Source organism: Agelaius tricolor, unplaced genomic scaffold, assembly GCF_023055355.1.
Source record: "Agelaius tricolor isolate 1412-34295 unplaced genomic scaffold, bAgeTri1.0.p SCAF_11, whole genome shotgun sequence".
Lineage (NCBI taxonomy): Eukaryota > Metazoa > Chordata > Aves > Passeriformes > Icteridae > Agelaius > Agelaius tricolor.
The window spans coordinates 9,286,469-9,302,227 of NW_027269271.1; the positions used below are offsets into that span (position 1 = coordinate 9,286,469).

General features: G+C 38.5%; 1 protein-coding gene across 1 annotated transcript in view; it reads left to right on the forward strand.

Annotated features, from left to right (window-relative positions):
• The window catches only part of NEK7 (NIMA related kinase 7), a 68,379-nt gene extending 59,028 nt beyond the window's left edge, over nucleotides 1-9,351 (forward strand). Inside the window, 1 exon segment of the mRNA XM_071436035.1 lies at nucleotides 2,155-9,351. Within this exon segment, the coding sequence (XP_071292136.1) occupies nucleotides 2,155-2,265 (111 nt within the window). The 3' untranslated portion in view covers nucleotides 2,266-9,351.
• Nucleotides 9,352-15,759: the final 6,408 nt, after the last annotated feature.

Here is a 15,759-nt window from a genome sequence, read left to right on the forward strand (position 1 = left end):
GGCTTGATGGTGTTGGATGTTCTTCAGTCTTTCCTGTTTTCTGTGCAGCCTGTCTGAGGTGTTGCATGGCAAGCTGCTCATCTCTGCTTACACTGTGCCTCCTGCTTACCCTGTGTCCCACCTGCTTCTTCTGCAGGAGATTGTTTGGCTTGCATGTTGGTATTACATGCTGGCAATTATTATTTCTTACAGTAGCTAATGATTTCCAGCATTCTGTTCTTCAAATGTTTGGGAGTTATTGCAGGCTAATAGTTTTTATTGCCACTGGCATTGTATTTTATTTATTGACTGCCAGAAGCAATATGATGGCTTTTATAACTCCATTAGTCAGAATATGCTTAATGTATTTAAAATGCAAATAGCAAGTATGTTACAGATTATTTTGATTTTATACATCTCTTTTCAATCCGGTAATCTGACCACTATCTTCAGAACTAGCTCATTTTTAAATATTAAGCTCTTCTTATTAAAGAATGGGATGTCTAATGACATAGATTTTATACTGTTGAATACAAAAAAACTGTACATTATGTACAGCTTATCTGCAAGGGCTAATGGACAAAGCTTTATAGAGTGGTAGGCAGTGCTTCTTCCTTAACTTCAGGAATTCCTATTCCTGTGCATTTAAATTAATCTTCAGAAAAGCAAAAGGAGTATAATTATAATTTAAAATCCTTCTTGTTCTTTTTCTAAAAAGCAGGAAGGAAACTCTCCAATGGCAGGTTTAAAGAGGCAGCCTATGTTAGTTTTGAATAATGAGGGTGATGAGGTCACTTAGTGTTAGTTGCAATAATTACAGATTTTTTGCAATAATCCTACCTAGTAGTACTGGCTGGGATACCAAACTAAATTTGATATATTGTCATAGAAGACTGGATCACAATGTGTTTGTTGGAGTCTCCCCCTCCCTCCCCAATGTTGTATGGAGGTCCACGAGGATTTGGCAAAGCTACTTAAAAGCATAAAGGAAAATCTTCAGAGTTGGTTAAAATGTTATTGCAAAGCACTGTGAACATTTAGTAAGTCACTATGAAAGAGATTTGTTCCACATTGCAAAATGCTTGGGAGATGCACACAATTTGAAATAGATGTCCTATCACAAGGTTATCCATACAATATATTAAATTCTAATGTCATAAATTTTTAGGCATATCATTGGAGGGAGAAAAGCCTGCAAATGTCTTGACAGTTTGTGAAGGGAATGCAAAGTATGGAGGTGCTGTGGAAGCTCTTTTGGGTTGCCTATGCTCAATATGTCTATTAAAAATACCCAAAAGGTTATGGTGCTTCTGGAAACATGGGATTTTCTGGTCATAGTGATTTGTTTATTCCCAGATAGAGGCTTTTGTGAATATTTGTTAGTTCTGTGCTTCTTTACATAAAGAACACTATAAACAATGTAATCCTAAGGATATATATCAGGATGTAGCCCAAAGTTTATTTATTCCAGTATCATGTCTTCAGCAGGGGACAAGTGGAGTAACATAGTGGGCCAGCATAATATGCTACTTGCCCAAAATACTTTCTCAGCTTCCAGTTTTATGTTCAGGTATTTCCTCAAGGGTGGAGTCCTTGTAACAGGTAGCCCTCAGTGGGTTTAATTTGTTCAGTAGCTGAATTGAATGTGTGTGTATTGGTAGCTCCTGGCAGCAGGAGGTTCTGGGGGTTAACTGTGTTAGATGGAGCACCACTGCCTTTTGTTTGTTGGGCCCTGTCAGAAAGAAATGCCATTTATTGCTGGCTAACTCCTGTATGGGGACTGAATGAGCAAAGCAGCCCTCGTTTACCTTCGCTCTGTGCTCCTTTCAGTCTTCTGGGCTTTGCAGGCACAGCCCTCCAGAAACACAGGGAATTTCCTGTAAATTACATGGGATTGGACTAAATGTATGTCTAAAGTTGTATGTTAAAAGCATTAGAACTTCAATTTGCTCATCAGTTTTTCTGGCCAGCAGTGCAAAGTGCAGAAATCAGGGGAGTGCGTTGCATAGGTGTTTGCATAAGGCAGCGTGTGAGCGGAGAGGGAGCGCTGCCCGTGTGCTTGTGCAGAATCGCCGTTTGCCTCATTGTTGCCACTTCTCTTAATTTGAATTTGATAATGCACAAATCCTGCTTGTAAGAAGGCCAACGCTCCTGTCATGTTCTCTCCTCTCGTAGCTGCGACAATTAGTGAATATGTGCATCAACCCGGATCCGGAGAAGCGCCCAGACATCACCTACGTGTACGATGTGGCGAAGCGCATGCACGCACACACCGCCAGCAGCTGAGCTGCCTGCGAGCCCCACACGGAGCAGCCAGAACCAAGGGCTTGCAATAAATCATCCCACCTCCCCGTGTGTCTTACACTAATGTAATTATTTGAAGCTTACTGTTGTGCTTAGAATTGTAAATCGATTTATATACAAGCTTTGTTGTTTTCTGTTCATTTCTGGGTTTTGTATTTTTTACTAACTTGTGGTCGTACAACAGGTTTAAATATGTAAAGCGTAATTTTAAGATGCTGTGAACCGCTGTTTCCATGTTAGTGGGTTCAAGTATACTTTCTGTAATAACAAAATTGTGTTCGGTTGGGCCTCTTCTAAAACACAGTTGCACTTTTGCACATGATACAGATATTAGGCTTATTATCGAGAAGCAAAATGTCTGAATCTCTCACCTTTTTAGTAATTTATGGAAAGTATGAATCAGCACAGTTAACTTTATTTTAATCTTTGTTTCAAGAGGAACATAATTATTACAGGAGCTTATTGTATTTTATATTGAATTGTAGTTTGCAGTTGCTGCTGTAAGAGTAGACAAGGAATAGAATTAGTTCTCTGCTTGCCAAATGCAATGGAAAAATAATTTCAGGAAAAATTGTCATGCTGAAATTTTTGTAATATCCCCTTTTGTTTTGTTAGTCTCTCTCTTAATACACAAAACATTTGTTGTAGATTTTCTGGGAAAATTTAAGGTGTTGATTCAGCAATCAGGTCGTTTTCAATAGACTTGTGCAGCACTGCCCTGGGGCAATGGGAGTCTGCATAGTTCAGTCTTAAAAACATGCAGATGCTTCTTGTAGCCAATAGGGTTCTTTTGTGGCTGTCCTTTGAGCAGGTCTGATTAAAAGATGTGATCTTTAAGTTACAACTTCCCAGCTGTTTGTGTGTATGTCACTGTTTGTAGATTTTTGTGTTTAAATAATTTGAGTGACCTTACAGTATATTTAAATTTTAAATTTTTTTTCTAAATACTGAAATGTTTTGACAAAGATATAATAGTCTAGTATAACACAAAATGTATTCTACATAAATATATGATCTTTGTATACTATATCCTGACACTTAGTTTTATATTTAGCAGAAGTAGATTATAGCTTTTATGTTTAAGAGAAAGTTGCCACGCCTTAATTTGGAAAATAATTATATATGCAAACTATCTTACAGATACTTTATTAGTTTAAAAGGAAATGCTGAATATGTTTTTTAGACCTTAGTGCCTTTTGGGGTATGCTTATATAATAATTTCATTGTTAAGGAAGGAATGTGTCTTGTTTTTAAATGTGGTAAAAATGGAGAGTGAAATGAAATTCCTTGAGTTTCAAGACTGAATTTTTTTTTACAGGACTGTCAAAAGGTAATTGTTATCAGTGATAGCAGCTAGGGAGCTCTTAATGTCAGTTTTTTTGTTTATGTGGGTAAAAAGTTAGCTCAGATAAAAGCAGAAGTATGTACATACATATGAAGGTTCTAGATGCGGTCACATCCCTGCATTCTCAGATTTTTTTTGTTTCCTAGTTTGTTTCTCTATGCAGCTGTAATTTTTGTTTGATATAATGCTCAAAGAATAAAAAAACATTTGTGGAGTTTGTATTCAAGGGAGGGGTCAGGGTTATTTTCGGTTTTGTATTTTTTAAAACTACAAATACTATGAAAATTGTGTTTGTAAAAAAAAAAAAACCAGGGGCGTTTTTAGATGGTATGTGCCAGATCATCAGCTTATCTTAATACATATTTTTTAAATTTTTGGTTCCAGGTTTTTCAGGATGAATTGTATGAAACTGTAGTTTTATTTCTCACTTCTGTGTGCACTTAACCTTATAGAACTTCAGTGGAACAGTTTGTGGGAAAGAAGTATTTGAGAAATTTTGGTTTGTGTTTAGGAACCTTTAGAATTGTTTTCATTTATTAAATGGTTATATAATTTAAAACATGATGATTATATTCTGTAACAATGTTTCACATGTCATAGAACAAAATGCTTTATATTGAAAAAGGCAGCACAATATTTGCTTGACGCACACAATTAGTTCTTAATATGTAAAAGTAGTCAATTTTTTTTTTCTGAAATGTGCTAGAACATTTAAAAATCACCGAAAAGCCCCCAAATGCAATGGAGGTTATTTGTGTCTAATATTATGCATAAAGTATTGAACTGTTCCTGCCAGAAACTGCTGATAGACATCCCTCCCCTGGAAGGATATGTTGAGTAAAAGAATCATGAGTTAAGAGTTAGCAAATGTGCATACTTAAGCATTTACATTTTTTTAGCAATGTGGAGTTTTTTTTAGTATTTATGGTTAAATATTGTGCTGAGGAAAAGAAATAGTTGTTCCTGACTTAAAATATGTGAAATGAATGGTGCACCTGACTTTGGTACCAAACTCTGTAATTAAAAAGCCAATGTGAGTTAATAGAACTGCTTATATAAGTGAGGATTGTAGAATCTCTCCCTAAAGTAAAATACCTGGTAACATGAAAATTATAAGTCTTGTTATAACACTCCAATGTATGCTAAGTGCTTATAAAATATTTTCTTTACTAAGCCACCATCCTATCTTTCATATGTTGATGATAACATTTGGCATTATTTATTTTAAGCTATGGCATTATGTGTTTATTTTCTTTAAAGAAAAAATGTTACATTTCTACCCAAAATGTCTGACCAGCTCCTCCTTTTATTTCAATAATGCTCCAGTATTAACTTGTGTCAGGAGTGAACTTTTTGTGCTTTGAATGACATTGCATAAATCCCTTTGTCTCAAAAGCTCACCTGCTGTGCCGTAATCCAATAGAAATAAAACATACAGATATTAAATGTAGTGTAAAAATTATAGTGTTTCTATGATATTTTTTCAAACTTTTCTTTTTTAGAGATATATATATGTTACAGTTGATGCTGCCTATCATGTGGACAACTTACTGCTTCCAGTAGCTGATTCTAGGTGAGATTTCTTGACTGTAAGATAGTGTACAAAAGATAGTACACTAAAAAAAAATCATTTTTGTATTATTTGTTAAAAGATTATCTAAAAATACTACATCCAATATATTGTGTGTTTTAAATTGAAATTTCAAACTAAAATTTTAAGCTAAATTTAAAATAATTTTCAATACTAAAATATGCGATAAAGCAACAAAATAACAAAGATTTCCCGTTATGGCCTCAGCCCTGTCCTGTGAGCTCTTGTTTATATTTCAGCTGTTTTTTATGTAGTTTCAGTAATTTTGAGTGAACCACATCTACACACATGAATAAACAGTAATCAGTAGGGTAGGTAGAAATGATGTGCCAGCTCACTTCTTGTATTCTCTGTGTGTCACTGGTTTGGTAGCAGGGAATAATTTGGGTTTTTTCCCCTGTTTTATTGCACTCCCAATGATCCAGCTCCCAATGGTATGAGCAGGCAATAGAAGTGTGTTGTCATTTTGTAATGAGCAGAAACTTTAAAAACATGCCAGTATAGCAGAAGATGAAATGCAGTATTAGAAGTGTCTGAGAAGGCTGGTGTTTTATTCATGCTCATGCTTAAGAAAGCTGTAGAGTGAAATTCTTGACAGAGGCTTGGAAATGGAGAAGAACTTCTATGCCAGTGGTTCTCAGATAACTCTGAATGGGACCCAAAATCGCAGTGATGTTTGTCTGCAGCAATCTGTCTGCTTAATCTCTTATCTTTGCTGTTACACAGTGTGTTGAGACTCTTAGCAGCTGAGTTGGAGTGTTGGTGAATGCTGCATTGGCTGTGTGAGCTGTAGGAGCAGGAGGTGATGTGAGGGAGAGCCCGTGAAAGCCTTCAGGTCTTGTTTGGGAAGACATAAAGGTGCTGGATGGCAGAGGTCAAATCACTGGTTTTTCATAATTTTTAATAGTCTTTATCTACTTCAACAGTCAAAATTTTCCCCAACCCAGCCATCTCTCCAAATTACCCAGCTAGTGGCAGTGTTGGCAGTGGCCTTCTGAATTTCTGATCTCTGGTTTGATCTGGGTGAGTAAATCTTTCTGGCAAGGAGGGAAATAGAGGTGTGGACCCTGCTTGGTGGGGTGCTATTTACGTTTCTGAATGTTACTCAAATATAGATGTTTAGAGTTGTTTTTTAAACTTTATTCCCTTCTCTGATGCTTTTTAAAAAGTATTTTCCATTCATATTAACCACTAAAGTTCTGTAACCCCTGGCTTCTGCTTTATTAATCCTGTTGTGAGCCTTACTCTCTTCCTGGTTTGAAGTCCTCTGTCTAGTTTTCCTAGTGGTCATTAGTTTGCATCTTTCTTTGTGTGTTTGCTAAACTCAGCCCATTTCAGTGTTTTCAAATTTCATCCCCATGGGCAAGGCCAGTTCCTTTCCCCAATCAGTACTTTAATCCTTTGTTCTTCATTCTGTTTTTCCAGCCCAATGCCTGTGATTTCTAATTTTAGATAGATTTTCTTACTGCCTCAATCATTCCCATGACCTTGTCTTTGCTAAATACTGTTCACTTTATTATCTCTCATTTCTAAATTCCCTTTCTCTGATCACTACCTGCTCTCTTTCAGCTTATCTGTCTTTCTCTCTCCTCTACCCTGTCACTCACTCCTTTTGGGATCTCCAGTCTATTAACCTTTTTGACTCCTTCGTCTTCACTGCTGCCTCCTTCCTTCATTGGCCTCACTTCTTTTTACTCACTGGTCTTTATTTTTATCTCTATCTGCTTCTCTGTACATGGTTTCTTTGGCTGCTTCTCACGCTGCCCTGTCTCCATTCCTCCCTCTAGATGTATTCTCTTGTAATTTCTTAATTTCCATTCCGGCCTTTCTGAATATCTGAAGAGTGTGTCAGCACAACACGGCTTTGGACTCATCTTTGCCTTACCTGCTTCAGTGCCCTTCCCAAATGGACTTTTAAACCGCTTTTATCTCACCTTTGTTTTCTTGTTGAGCTTGCTTGCAGAGCTGCTGTTCATATTCATTCTCCATTCATTCTTTATACAAAATCTTCAATCCTGATTTTGTTGCATGACAAGATCCTTTTCATAGTTGTTTTTATTCTCAGGATCTGTTTCTGAGCTGAGCTTCTCTGCTTCTTAACTTTTCAAGTTTGCCCCTTTTATTTCTGTATCTTTTATGCCTCTCATTCCTTTCATTGAATTACTTCCTTCAGTAGCAACTAAGTTTCTCTTTTCATCTATCTTTAAGGGGGTGGCACCATCATCATAACTGTTTCTGGTTTTTAATACTTTGTCATTTCTCCCTGTCATCTGATTTCATGTACCTAAACACCCTCTCTCCAGTTTGTTTTTGGGTTTTTTAATGTTGCACTTCATTTGAATGCCCCAAAAATCCAGTGCTTCTCCCCCCTAGTCTGGTTCTCCCATGGTTCTATCTCCGGATTATTCCTTTAGGATCCAGCCAGCCTCAGACCTGTTCAGATTCAAAGATCTAATTTTTATTTCTGACTCCCTCTAGACTATTTTCTAACATCCCTGGCAATTTTACTTGCCTGTTTTCCAAGGCCACAACCTTTCTATCTCTGGCACTTCTCCCATGCCTGCGTATCAAATGTCTCAGAGTTAGATGTATCAGAATCCAGCCCTCTTCACTATATCTTCTTTCTTATCTTTTATCTTCACTGATTTAACCTCTGTGTCATTTTGGCTTCTTTTCTCCCTTCAAAGTATCAAAATTGACAGGACTAAACTGTCACTGGTCTTTCACTGTTTTGTGTGCTGAAGAAGGAACTCCACCAAATTACTACTTGTTTTGTGTTTTAAACAGATCTCAATCCCACAAATCTGATCTTATTTCAGTACTGTAGAGTTGGAACAGATTGAGAAATGAAAATCTCTGTAAAACTGAGAAGTTTGGTGTTTTTCAACTAGGGATTATAGAGCTGAATGTCACATTTGGGGTGGGTATACACACATTTGTTGACTTTTTATTTACACCTGGGTAATTATTTTGCTTTAGAGGATCAGGTGTTTGCTGGCACAAAAAAAAAATTCTAGTACTTTTCAGGTTTTATATTTATTCCTTGTTGCCTGCCTGTATCACATTGTGCAGTTAGTTCTTCTACAGCTGCCTTATGATGGGTGTTGGCCTTACTTCTTTTGTCTAATTGCAATTTTCTGTCATATGGAATTAAAAATAGTAAGTTACTGAGTCCTTCCTGATAATTTCACTTGTTTTTCATTTAAACCCTAGCAATAGATAGAGGTCTCAGCCAGGAAGAGAAATGGTCCCCAGGACAAAACATGTTCTAGGATTCCTCACTTCATTTCCACCTCCCGGTCCCTGTTTTTATGGCTTCCCTGGGACACTTGCAGGGAATATGGCACTGCCAGTGTATCAAGGGCCAATAGGAACTTTCTCACTGTGGACAGGAGATCTCCCAGTTGAAGATGACTAGGAATATATTTGGTATTGTTATATGGCTGGTAATTGCAAATGTGTAAAGAGCAATTGAAAAAATCTGTATTTGCTGTTACAAAAAGAATTTTAAATTATGCAAAGGCCTTTTAATGTGGTGTTGGTCTTCAGTAGACTTAATTTGCTGCTTGTTCCTTTGGTTTCAGTCATGCTGGACTGTTGTGAAGATGATTCATTAAAGATGAGTGTTGTTTTTTGTTGGGAGTGGGGAAATCAGGAGGCATTCACTGATTTTTTTGTATTTGGCTGCCGATTGTGCTTGAATAAAATTTTATGATAATTCAGATTGGAATCGACATTGAGAGAAGTCTCTAGTCCAGCTTCCTGCTGAGAGCTGAGTCAGTGCTGAATTCAGAGCAAGGCTTCAGACTTCAGCAAGATCCAGAAACCCTCAAGGGGTGAGCAGCTTCTGTGGGCAGCCTGCTCCAGTGCCTTGCTGTAAACTTTGTTTGCCTCGTGTGTTGTGGCCATTCTTTGTTCTTCTGCCACTCCTCAAATATTCTTTGTATTGCAAAAAGGTAAGTCAGGTACTGGGACAAAGAGAGAACTTAGGATGTTTTATTTTCTGAAAATTTGTTATTGCTAACAAGTATGTTCACGTAGTACTTCTGCTCCTGTATGATGTGTACACCATATTCATTTGCAACTCGAGTGTAAAATAAAACTTTTGGCAGTAAAACTTGGTACAAATGTTCCTTGGTGTTTATGGCCTGGATTTTCTCAGTTTTTACCTTTCAAATCTGTTAAATGTTTCCTGGCAGATCACAGTTGTGCCCACCATGGTGAAGCAGGGAAGTTGGGATCCTGAAGATAACTCTGTTTTCTGGAGCCTGCTCTGGGGGAGGGAGCTTAGCACTGGGATGGGATGGGAAGAGGATGAAGCCAGCAGGTGTCAGATGACTGCTGGTAATGGGAATCTTACTTTAAACTCAAGTGTTGGTGGAAACTTACTTGGAGAGATTTATCAAAATTGAAATTTGAGGAGGAAAATGACTGGAGCAGGGTCAGATTTCAGAGCAGTAGGTTTTTTTTGGTAAATTTTGCCCTGTATTAAATGAGAACTTGAAACTTCTGACAACAAATTTCTTGGGAGCAAATATAAAATATGACAAATAGATTCAGTTTCAAATCTGTCAAGTTCCTTGAGGAAAAAATTTCTGTAAATTAGGAATAATTTATTGATGTTATAAAATATCATTTAACAGTTACCAGTCTGGCAGGAGGGTGGTGGTGGCTGTGTGTAATTATTTTTTGAACACTTTCTAGAAAAGTGTTCAAAGGTTAAAAAAAATAAAAGGAGTGGCAGATGATTTAGAGCTTTTACTCTTGTGGGAGAATATTTGAGAAGGTAATTACCAAATCTGATGTGCATTTTTAACTTTTTAATTGCTTTTAAATTCAGTATGTGTTTTTATAAATGATAATTTTTCTTCCTCATTCTGGAACTAGTCATTATTTTAGATTCTGATTTCTGCGTAATGTAATGTAAGAGGAGTAAAATTCTTCCTGCTGTACTTTTCCTTACTGGGAAAGAGTTTTCCAGAAGTTTGGGCAGTGGAGTTGCACTGATTTCAACCTCCGAAGATGAATATCTTGCTTGAGTCTGGGGTGAGCAGTTAAAATGCTGCTGCCTATGGCTGGAAGGCAGGAGCACTGCTAGACAGGCATAAGACAACTTTCTGAGGACTGCCTTAGAAACTTTTATTGAGTTGGCAGGGTAGAAAGGGATCCTAAAATGTTGTTACTGTGGAGAGTGTTTTTAGTATTGTGGCCTCTGTGACGGGCTTTGGAAATATGGGGTCCTCCAGCTGGAGAATGCGCTGGGCTGAATTCAAAGGAAAAGCTCCTTGTCCTTTCTCCTTTAGCTGAGAGGTCTGGACTGTGTGTTTGGGGCTGAAACACAGCCTGGCTGAACACTCCTGCCTCGAGTGGGAGAGTTTTTGTAGGTAGTTTGCATGGAACATCCAATAATAATAAGTCAGTAATTTGAAGAACCTTGTACATTTATCCCATTTCCATAATTCAGTTGTTCCACTCCAGAGCATACATGGATACAGAGATGACTTCAACTGCTCCATCCTTTTATCACGGAATAGGACAATGGTTCCCCTGTTTTGTGGTTGTATTTTCCTGTGGTGTGTTTTTTTGTTGTTGGTTGTTATTTTTTGGTGGGTTTTGTGCGTTTGCCAAACACTTTTCTCCTTAAAACGATAATAAAAATTGTTCCATAAATGTGAAATTTATATACATTTTCACACACATAAGCAAGGCTTACAAAACACTGCATTCTTCCTTGTAGCAAACCTTTGTAAGTGGATCTGCAGTCACACAGATGCTCTTGGCTGCCCTTGGCTGTCACATGGCACCGTTGTGAATGTGAACATCTTTTCTTTGTTCCAGTCTAAGGGCTGATCCCAGGAACATAAAATGCAAGGTGTGTGCCTTTAACAAAAACCTCCTCATACTGCAAAATGAGGCAATTACTTGGCTTTTCCAGAGCCCTGTGCCCTGTGTGTGGGTACCTGTGGTAAGCCTGGCCCGGAGCAAGGCTGGCGCTGGCTCCAGCATCATTAACTGGGAGCCTGCTGACACTGCCCATTGATCCAGCAGCCAGCACAGGGCCTCTGGGCTGCTGCCTGTCCTCCCCCAGCTCCTGCTCCTCCCTGGGGATAACCAGTTGGAAGGAATGACCCACTTGCATGGGGTTTGGAGAAGCAGTGGGCAGTTCACTGTCAATTGTCAGCTCAAGCAGAAGGGCAGAGGATTGTGTGGGTGACCCTTATCTGTTGCTGGTGTTCTCTTGCTGTAACCTGGGCCATCCCTCACAATGTCACAAATCCCAAGAAGACCTTGTGAAACTCCACCAGTGCAATAACTGGAAAGCTGTCGTCTTTACAGCAGTAATGATACAAAAGGGTGTGATGGTTTTGAGCTAAAATGCTTTTTAAGAAAAGTTCTGCCTGCTAAGTAAGTGTTTATGATGGTAAGCAATCTATTTATAAAACTATATTTTATTGGAGAATTGCTTTATTTTTTTTCTCAGAGTGCACATGTCGATGACAGCAGTCCCAAATGGATAGAAACAGATGGATGTTCAGGTAATATCCATGAAATTGAACATATTACTTCTCATAGGTACCATATTCTTCCCATTTATTGTTGCCTTCAGTCTTGGATGTTTTCTTTAAACAGCACTGATAGCTCTAAAAACTGTCACAGGTTTTATGAAGGCAACCTACACATACACTGTGCATTCTGACACAGGGTGGTATGAGAATTTAGTGCATGTTTTGCAATTAATGATTTATATTTCTTTTTCTGTATGAAAGTTAAATTAGACATGGTATGATTTTTTTTTTTAAAGTAAGAGTAGTATCCAAGTGCCATTATAATGATCAGAATCCCATTGTAACTTAAGTGGTGTGTGTGTGTGAGAATATTTTCTGTATTGAGCACAGGTACATCTGCAGTGTGTTGCCTCACAGCTTGATTTGGAATGCTGGCAGCCATTTGCCTGCAGCAAAGCACCTTCCAAATGTATAACTTCTTGCTTTATGGGGCTCTTGTTGGAATTTGGCCCTTTTATTTCCTCATGATATTGAATTCCTGGCTTTGTATAGGGCCATCAAGCTACTGCTAAAAGAACTAGAAAAAGCAAGTAGATCATAATGGTAATTTATTTCACAGTAATTGAGCATAAAATTCTGTGCTTAAAATGCAGTCCTAAAACACAACTTCCTTTTAAATCAGAGACTCTGCAGTTCTCTCATAAACTTTAAAATATTGTCAGCATTATATCTTTACATACTTCATAGTTTTATGTAATGAAAACTTGAAATAGAAATTCTGTTTGAGTGCATGAAGTGCCTCAGAGTTTAAATTGCAAGAAATCAATCGTGTTCTTCAGACCTCTCAATAATTGTCTTTATATTCATTCTTTAAGGTCCTAGCTAAGTTGAAATGCAGTATTTCATTCCTGACATTTAATCCATTAAAATGTCCTTGGAGATGTATTATTCCCTTAAAATAATTTACGTGTCCCCTAAAATGAACACAGACTGCTGTAGGTATTTCAGAATAATTTTTGCTCTGCTCCAGAACATAGAGAGGAAACATATACATGCCTCTTTTGAAATTAGCTATATAATTGCCATATGAAAACCATGTTGTCATAGTCTCAGGACTACTTTTTGTTACCATATTTGTTGAAAATTATCAAACTCTTAACAGATCATGCTTGCATGAATTAATATTGTCCCTTCAGTGTTCTGGCTTGTGTGGCATTTTATTCAGTTTTTAAATGAGTAAAAGTGGTAGTTGAGTCTGCCCAGAGTTAAGATCCAGTAGGTCTGTCCATCTGCACTGTCAGTGTGACCATTCCCTACCAGACACTGAGCCCTGGAGAGGGAGGCCGATCTGGGGCAGGCTGTGGGATGAGCTCCCCCTCCAGCAGCCGAGCTTGTGCAGCCTCTGCCCGGCTCCTGCCTGGCCTCGGGCTGTTCTGCAGGCAGGGAAGTGCTGGCTGGGTCATTGAGGGGTGTGAGATGGGAATACCTGCTCCATTGAACTCCATGGACCATCATCAAGGGACTTGATTATTCACGTGTACTGAGCATTTATTATGTGGATGTGGGTGTTGCAGATGCTTTTAAACTGGGTATCTGAGAAAATCATTTGTCTGTCATTGGAAAGGCTGATCTGCTGCTCAGTATGGAAAAACATGGCACACTTTTACCCTAATGACCTGTGTTGTACAGTTTGACTCTAATTATGTCTCACTTTCCATTTCATTTTTGTGTGCAATTGCACAGTGCAGGCTTCCATCATGTTCCACACAGATGTTCCCAGGCAGAACACTTCTCAGCAAATTGTCTGAGTGAGCAGGAGTCCTGGTCCCTGCTCTTTCTGGAGTGGAGCCAGTTCCTACAGTGCTTCTGGCCTTTTTTTAGCATTCCCAGTTTCTGTGGGATCCTGCATTTGACACCGTGCTTAGCTGGGGGTTCTGCATTTTGCCCTTAGCTTTGCTCCACCCTGTGCTTTGAGAATCTTCTCTTTCCATGTCATGCCCTTTTCACAGCACCTGGCTTTGTATCCTTTTCTTATTCTCCAGTAATTTTGTGCTTGCTTTCTCACCCACCTCTGCTGTGATTTGAGGATGAGATGGCTTTGGTCATTCCCTTCCTAGTGGGACACAAAAATCAATTTCCATTCTGGGAATCTGGCAACAGTGCAAACTGCTTTGCCAGAGTCCTGTAGAAGCTGGGCTAGGAGCCTCTGAGCAGGCTTTGTTAGCTCAGCTGAGCACAAAGGATGATCACCAAACAATTTGCACATGGCAGCTGTTGAGAAAATTGAGAGGCCACAGTATGGAGGATTTTGAAAATTTGCCTGAGTGAAGATCTCAAGTTGTGCTCCAGGACAGTGTGGGATTGGATTTTATGCAAATACTCTTGTGAAGAGTATTTGTGCAGCATTACAAGGAACAAAACAATTACCCAGAGGATAGCACCTTTCAAAATAATTGCTATAATTTGGCTAGTACTGGTAAACTTGCTGTTTTCTCTGTCTGTACTGTCTCCATTAAGATTCACTGCAGAGCAAAGCAAATAGTGATTTCTTTTTTCCTGAGAGATGATTTTGTTGATAAATGTGGACTGTATAAAAAAGAAGGATTTTTCTGTGCTTCTATAACAAATGTACTTCTCTTTGATTCCGAACTAATCTTTAAGAACAAATGAGGATCCAGGCAGACTGGTTTTTTTAATAGCTCTGCCTTTTTCTGTTGCCAGGAAAGATAACTGCATGTTTGGTTATTGTTCCATAATAATATTTTTATTAGAACATGTAGTTTCTTTAGCTTTTCTTTCATCACAAGATCTGCTGCCCTTAAAGGAAAATATAAAGAGCAGCAGTATTTTGCAGAATCATATTTGATATGAGATGGATGTTGTCTTCCACACAGCTACCAATACACAAATACTGAAATGCTTCTAAATCCTTGAATCTGCTTAAGAGATTGATACATTACTCATGCTCACTTACTTTTGTGGATCAATATTTCATGGTCTATTTACTAATACAAAATGAATGTTTCTATTTTTGGCTTAAAATGTGGTGGGTTGGTGGGGTTTTTTTCCTTTTCCCAGTTTCTAACAAATTGCTGCTTTTGATTTTTCAGGCTTGATGGGCCACTGGCATTGGCAGGTGGTGGAATGACACAATGCAATATGATATGCCAAAGTAGTTGGGCATCACTTGTCATCTTGTAGACAAGTGAGGCAGAGGAAATAAGAGAATACACGAGTCTCTCAAATATGCAGGCAAAAAAGGGACATCTTCCATAAGACAGAAATCTTTTTCTAGAACTGCCTTCTTCCATCTTTTCCCCAGAATGTTGCAGTTTCTTGTGGTATTCTATCTACACCATATTTGAGGTGTTGTAAATGAGTAAGGAATACATTTTACCTGTAATAAATAGCTCCATGTATAATTTCACTTTTCTTTAGATTCTTTTTTGCTCTCTGTAGCGCAAATGAGAGCCCATTAAAGATAGTAAAAATGTAGATGATGATCTTTAATGTTACAGCCTGTGCTAAATACAGTATATAGGCATATAGCCTGCTCTGAAGAATTGCTCTGTTCACTGCAGTTTCATAGGGATTGCTTGGCTTTTGACCTACTGGGATTATTCTTTTTTTTGTTTCAGGCAGAGCCATACCTCAGTCGTTTGTCCAGTTGTTCAAAAGTACAAATAAGTATGCACAGACTTAATGGGGACCTGTCTATGAGCATGTTTCTTGATTTTTGATCTCTAGGGCAGCATGGTGACAAATACTTAGCAAATGTCTACCTCAAATTATCTGTTTTCTCCTGAAGTTTGAGCTCTACAAAGGCTCTATGAAATGCATCACAAGACATCGGTGCAAACAGGATGAGATGGAAGAGCAGCCTGTGTTTGTCCAGCATGGTTTTTCCCACGTGTGTGTGCAGGGGCACGAGTAAAGGAGCAAATGCAGGGTTGTGAATCCTGCCGAGAGCAGCCTGGTGCTCCTGGGGCAGCTCCGGGGCAGGGCCGTGCCTTCCCCTCCCGGCTCTGCTCGGC